Source organism: Hippopotamus amphibius, chromosome 2, assembly GCF_030028045.1.
Source record: "Hippopotamus amphibius kiboko isolate mHipAmp2 chromosome 2, mHipAmp2.hap2, whole genome shotgun sequence".
In the NCBI taxonomy this organism is placed as follows: Eukaryota; Metazoa; Chordata; class Mammalia; order Artiodactyla; family Hippopotamidae; genus Hippopotamus; species Hippopotamus amphibius.
This window is the reverse complement of record NC_080187.1, coordinates 19,981,098-19,987,097: the sequence shown is the minus strand read 5'-3', so window position 1 is coordinate 19,987,097 and position 6,000 is coordinate 19,981,098. Positions and strand designations below refer to the sequence as shown.

At 46.3% G+C, this 6,000-nt stretch overlaps 1 protein-coding gene across 4 annotated transcripts in view; it reads right to left on the bottom strand.

The window, feature by feature from the left end:
• Positions 1 to 507: 507 nt before the first annotated feature.
• The window catches only part of TNC (tenascin C), a 91,424-nt gene continuing 85,931 nt past the window's right edge, over positions 508 to 6,000 (bottom strand). For all 4 annotated transcript variants that reach the window (XM_057720186.1, XM_057720187.1, XM_057720188.1 and 1 more), the window contains 2 exons: positions 3,783 to 3,946; positions 508 to 1,213 (listed from right to left, as the gene is read on the bottom strand). In XM_057720186.1, the coding sequence (XP_057576169.1) occupies positions 1,103 to 1,213; positions 3,783 to 3,946 (275 nt within the window). In that variant the 3' untranslated portion in view covers positions 508 to 1,102. The remainder of the gene's footprint in view (positions 1,214 to 3,782; positions 3,947 to 6,000) is intronic.

Here is a 6,000-nt window from a genome sequence, read left to right as displayed (position 1 = left end):
AGGGCCTCATGGGGATAATATCGTTCATTTTCCACAGAAATGCTGTGAATTCAAGAAGCCCGCGTATCCCCACTTTACTGACGAGACAACTGAGGCACGGAGAGGTTAGGGAGCTAAGGAATGGTGGAGCTGAGGTTTGAACTCAGGCAGCCTGCCTCTGGGGACTTCAACCCTTACACGATAACAACGGTCACCTCATCTATGTCATAGAACTTTGGGGAGATTGCATTAGAAAACGGGTATAAAAGTGTCTTTTAAGACGATAAACTGTTAGTCTTAGAAGTATTGAGCAGGAAGCTGAATCTTAAGTGATAAGCTTTTCCCAGACTTGTTCAGCTTTGTTCAAAAATGTTTTCCTCTCTCCCAGCCTGTCGTCTCCCTTTCCTCCTTCCCCTCCCGCTGGGCCACCATCCCTCCTTTCCTCTCCCTTCCAACATCCCTCCCTGGGTTCAATATTGGCTTTAGTGGAATTCAGGCTCGACCATGAAAGGAAAACTGATAGCCAGATTTAAAAGTACTTGTGCTTTTATTAAAAAAAAAAAAATACAGTCAGGTCCTGTCCAGATGTGTTTCGGGAAGGAAGATCTCTTTAAAAATCCTTAGTTTACATCATCATCATTATTATTATATTAATAAAATTAATCGTATCCTTAAAATCGAAACAGTATTGCTTTTCTGAAATGTAAAAAAAAGGGACGGCTTCAAGACACACACTGAATCACTGCTAACAAAAATAATGATAATTAATTATACAGCTTTGTGTAAAATACAGCTGGTTCTAAAACAAACTACCACTGTACAGCCTACCCTGCTCCCATTCCCAGAGCCACCCAAGAGAAGGAAAATCGTTGTGATGCTGTCACTGGAAGACTTTTGCTGAAGCAAACAACAAATGGAAACCTGTTGGACATGGTGGTCTTTGGTGTGAAGGAAGTCATCGCAGAGTGGGTGAGGCCGCTGGCCTCAACGATCCATGGTCAACTTTAGCTCCTGCCAGACGCCCAGGTGTGGCTTAATGGTCGGACTACTCACACTGATGCTTTGGTAAAATTATTTTCATTCTCTGGGCCCTACCCCTCTCTCCCCCAGTTGTCCCCGGAATTTACGCCCGTTTGCGCCTGCCTTCGAGGTTTCGGAAGTTGCTGGGTCTCAACTTCATCTCAGCAAACTGGATCGAATACTCGTGGCCCTTCCAGTGGAACCAGTTAACACCCTGCGGAAAAGAGAAGGACTTCAGATTGGTTTCCATCAGGCAAGGTGTTCACTAACCATTGCTGTTTCATTGACAGAACAAGATGAGTTCCGTTTCAACTTGACCATTTGGCAGCTCACAGCTGTCTCTTGCCGATCTGTTTATTGATCTGTGTAGTGAAAACTTTCAAAGGGGCTGGCTGAATCAGACTCAGTTGTTCTACTTTAGGCAGAAGTCACCTGAGTTTGCAATGGGCTTTGATCTGCCATCTTGAAATAAAGTGGTGGCTGATGAAAGTTGCCATCACTAGGATTAGGTGCTCAGGAATTTGGGTGTCATGGTCAGAGCTTACAGAATTGCGTAGCTATATGCAGGGGGGTCTATACTTCACAGGATCCCTGTGGAGTGTTTTAACAGGGGTTTGTGTGGAACAGCAAAAAGAACATAGGTGGACACAAGTTTTGCAACCTGACATATAAGGTTAAATCTTAGTGCTCTTAGTTGAGAGATAAATGAACAAGTTATCAAAACATTCTGTGCCTCAATGTCATTATTTTTTTTCCTTAAGGTCTAATAATGCTAACCTTGGAAGGATGCTGTGAAGATTAAACGAGCCTATAAAGGAGCTGCCACAGTGCTGGACACGTCATAGGTGCTTAGTAAATACTATTCCCCAACCTCAGGCCAATTTTTCCTCAAGAAAAGACTATATTTGTTTCTGGGCCTCCTAGATCCAGGTTTGACTCTTTAGCAAAGTCTACAGATAGTAGAATCTGCCTATTGAATCCCACAGACCCCTTGTCCTCCCAGGGGTGGGGGTCAGCTTCAGAGAGTCCTCCTATGAGGCCTCCACCCCGTGCACGGACGCCTCTTCTCTTTAAGCTTCGTAGGGCTGGGAGGGAACATGTCCACAGAGAAGTTGATGACTGGTTATATGAGGGAAAATATAGATGTTCTGTTTGATTCTAATCTTTTGGCACTGACTGATATTAGACAGTCTCTGAATCTGACAGGAGGATGGGATTTGAGAAAAGCTGACTTATTTTATGGGCAAATGAGTTTGTAATTACGCAGTTTGGTCCTTGTGCTGCCTTCCTCTGCCCTCGTTCTCCCCTCTGATAGAGGTTCAGAGCTGGAAGCAAGCCCTCCTCATACTGTGGTGGAGACTGAAGCCAGAGAGGGAAAGTGACACCATGGAGGCCACACAGCAGCCGGAGCAGCGCCAGAGCTGGAGCTGAACTCCCGTAATTGCTCTGCGGCCTTTATGTCATCTCCTTCTTCCAAAATTGGAAGGAAGGATGGAAAAAGAGGTTTCCTTTTGACATGTAGCTTTTTCTTCCCCCTCCCGAAGGACTTTGTGTTACACTGGTGTCAGAGACAAAGGCAGCACAGAAGCTCTCAGCGTGGACGTGTTATTGAGGCCACCTAACAGGATGGAGAAAACACAGGACTGGTGTCAGAGGTGTCCTTCAAGTCTTGCCTCCTCTGTAAAACAGGTATGAAAAGCCATGTCCTGGTCGCCTCGCAGAGCAAAGGTGATGCACATGGGATAGAAAAGGCGAGAACGCTTTGAAAAGTGTCAGAAATTATGTCAAGGTAAGGTCTACCCTCAAGGTCACAACAATCATTTGCTGGTAGTTAAATCAACATAAACACATATATTAAAATCATTAATAGCAGGTTAAAAAAAAAAACAACAACCCAAACCCAACAACTCAACAATAGCAAAAAGAGCCCCAACAACAAAAGTGTAAGTAAGTAAGATGACAAGCTGCTGCATCCCCCCAGGACCAGCCACCAGAATCCCTGGGGCTGTCTGGTGTGATTTGGACCTTTGCCTTTTTACAAAGGGATCCCAGGTTGCAGACTGGGTCAGACTCCCGAGGTCCAGCCCAGGAATCAGTCTGAGTGGCTCCGTGTGAACACCCAACCCTCCTCCCTGGAGCAGGGATGGCCATTGAGGACCATCATGGTTAAGCAGCGGGGTCCACTAGACTTTGTCCACTTTTCAGGCAGCTGCTCGTGCAGGCTGGACTCAGTGTGAGATAATGGTTGAATTTGGTTTTGCTCACTTATTTTCTCAGGGAATCTAAAAAATCCATTTCTATGATGGCAGGGAAATTTGGCGGGCTGGAAGATTTGGCTCTGCCTCCAGCTTTGCTCTGTGACCTCAGGGAAGTTGCCTTTTTCTGAACCTCGGTCTTATGAGTCATAAAAAGAAGGGACTTAGAAATCTGTGGTCTTTGTTCTGAGATGTTCTTGGGGTTCTGGATGTGCCTCTGGGCTGGGGTAAGGAGGCAACACCCTGGGCCTGTATCACCCCTGGTTCATCTAGACGGCCTCCACTTTCATCTGTTTTCTTTTAGGGTTCAGACAAAGACTTAATCTGAGGAAAGCGCTCTATGTTTGGCATCCCCGTGACCAGCGGTTCCCCTTGGGGTCTTCATGGGTTAGCGCATGCTGTCTCTGTGATTTCCCTGGCCTGCAGTGCCATGGAGGTTTCTCCCTGCTGTGAGAAAACCTATTGTCTTTCACCTGAAGTCCCTGCCTCCTGGTCTCAGCTCTGCTCGGGGCCTGGTGGTCTGCTCACCTGACTGTGGCTGTTGTCCCCGTATCTCCCCATCAGGTTGACGCGGTGGCAGTTCTTGTACCAGAAAGCCCCCTTGTAGGACAGAGCACAGTTGGTGATGGCCGAGTCCGTGTCCTTGTCAAAGGTGGAGAAGGATCTGCCGTTGTGGTAGGCCATGGAGTCACCTGGGAGAGAGAAGGTACAGACTGAGAGCCCAGCTGGAGCTCCCTGTGGGCTGTGAAGGGCAGCGCCAGGGTGACGACCAAAGGGCCCTGGGGTGGGCCGGCCTTGAACGTTGGACCCAGAATTAGGATCCGACGCAGGCCCGGATAGGACATGAGTGTCACCACGAGCCTCGTTTCTGATAGAAGCAATATAAGGTGGTAGAAAGAGGGCTGCAGGTGGCTTTGGCGGGTCCAGCTTCAATCCCATCTCTTTCACTCCCTAGCTTGACCTTGCACAAGCCAAGCCTCCTGCTGAACCTCAGTTTTCCCATCTGTAGAATGGAACTAGTATGTTGATTTGATCCACCTCAGAGGGCTGTTGGAACAATGAATGTGAAGGTGTGTGCTAAACAAGTAACATGGTGTGCAAACGGTCACGATTGTTGTTATTTTTATGATTATTTTTGCATTCACTTTACGTAAAAGTACTCAGAGAGTAAGGTGGGAAATCTGTATTTAATAATTGTGTGCTTTCCCCTCACTAAATGCAAGTGTTTAGAGCCATATTTTTAAAATCTATTTATTTATTTATATATTGTCCATTCATTTATTCATTAACTCGCACTCACTCACTTATTCACTCTCCCATCTCATATTTAGCAAGCTCTAGTATGATTTGAATGTTCCACTCTGCCACGCTGGTTTTCCAGAGCTATCCTGCGACAGTCTATCTTGAGTCTCAGCCTACAGAACCATACTTGTAATCAAACCTTTCAGATATTAGATGTCACTAAATAGCTTGTGTATCGTACCGTTACTTTTCAAAGTGTTTATGGGACCAATTTTCCCTGATTCTTAGACAAGAAGCCCATTTATATATAGTGCTATATGGGAATCTAGTTTGTAATTTAATATATTGAATTTTAGGAGCATTTAAGTGCCATTTCTTTCTGCGTCCCCTCACTCCCAACCCTGGGCAATGCTGTGCAGAAAAAAATTTCAAGACATCAAGGCATTCTATTCCTGGTATTTAGGAGCAAGTTGTCAGAGGGACTTGGGTGCATTTTTAACTGATGAAGCTACAAAGAGCATGAGGATGGCCGCTAGGTATCGATAAGATGAGATGCTTCCTGTGGAGGGGATGCTGCCATCAACACGCACAGGAGGGTGCAGCTCCACGGGTTAGCTCAGGGAAGGGCCATATCATGGCTCATTTCTGTTGGAAATACAGAGAGCGATGGGTGGAGGCCACGTTCCTGGTGCCTTCGCTTGCCCTGTAACAGTATCCTCCCCGCCTGAAGCCATCTCAACAAAAGAGGTATTTATTGGCAGGTAATAAAATGTCAGAATTCTTTGAGGGATGCAACAATGAAAATTTTCACCCCGGGTCTCTCTCTTCGTTACCACCAGACTGATCTCTAAAGAGCTCTGTCTCTCCTTCGATTGAGCCTGGCTTTTGGCAGATCTTATGTGGAGGCTTTTCCCATTATGGACGTATTCTTTCAGGGCTGAGAGGTCGGGAATGTGGTATAGCATCTGTCTCTTCTGTTCTCATAAATGTAACTGAAAGCCACCCCAAGGTGGGCAGGGGTGGCATGGGGTGGTCACGCTCCTACACGTGATCGGCTTGTTACCAAGAACACCCATCAGCAGCCAGGCTCACGCCCTGGGCCCTCCTTCCACAAGCTGTTACATCTTGGGCAAATTGCCAACCCTCTCGAGCCTCAGTTTCCTCATCTGTATGATAGCGATATCTTCCTGGAATTTTTTTTTTAATGAGAATTAAAAGAGGGTAATGCATGTGAAATATCTGTAAAAGAGGCTGCTACCTAGTGGGCCTGAATGCATAAAGGCCATTTCAAGTCAAAGAAATCTTCAAAACCTGAACTTAAAAAAAAAAAAAAAAAAAACAGACAAGGGGTGAAGGACTGCTGGAGAGGTAGTGAGCGTCTTTCGGGTCATGGGGGTATGCAGGCTGAGGCTGGATAGCCATGTGGCAGGAATGTCTTAGAAGAGATTCATCCAGTTGGGTGATGGGGTGGATTGTCTGCTACTCAACGTGCAGGCCACAGGCC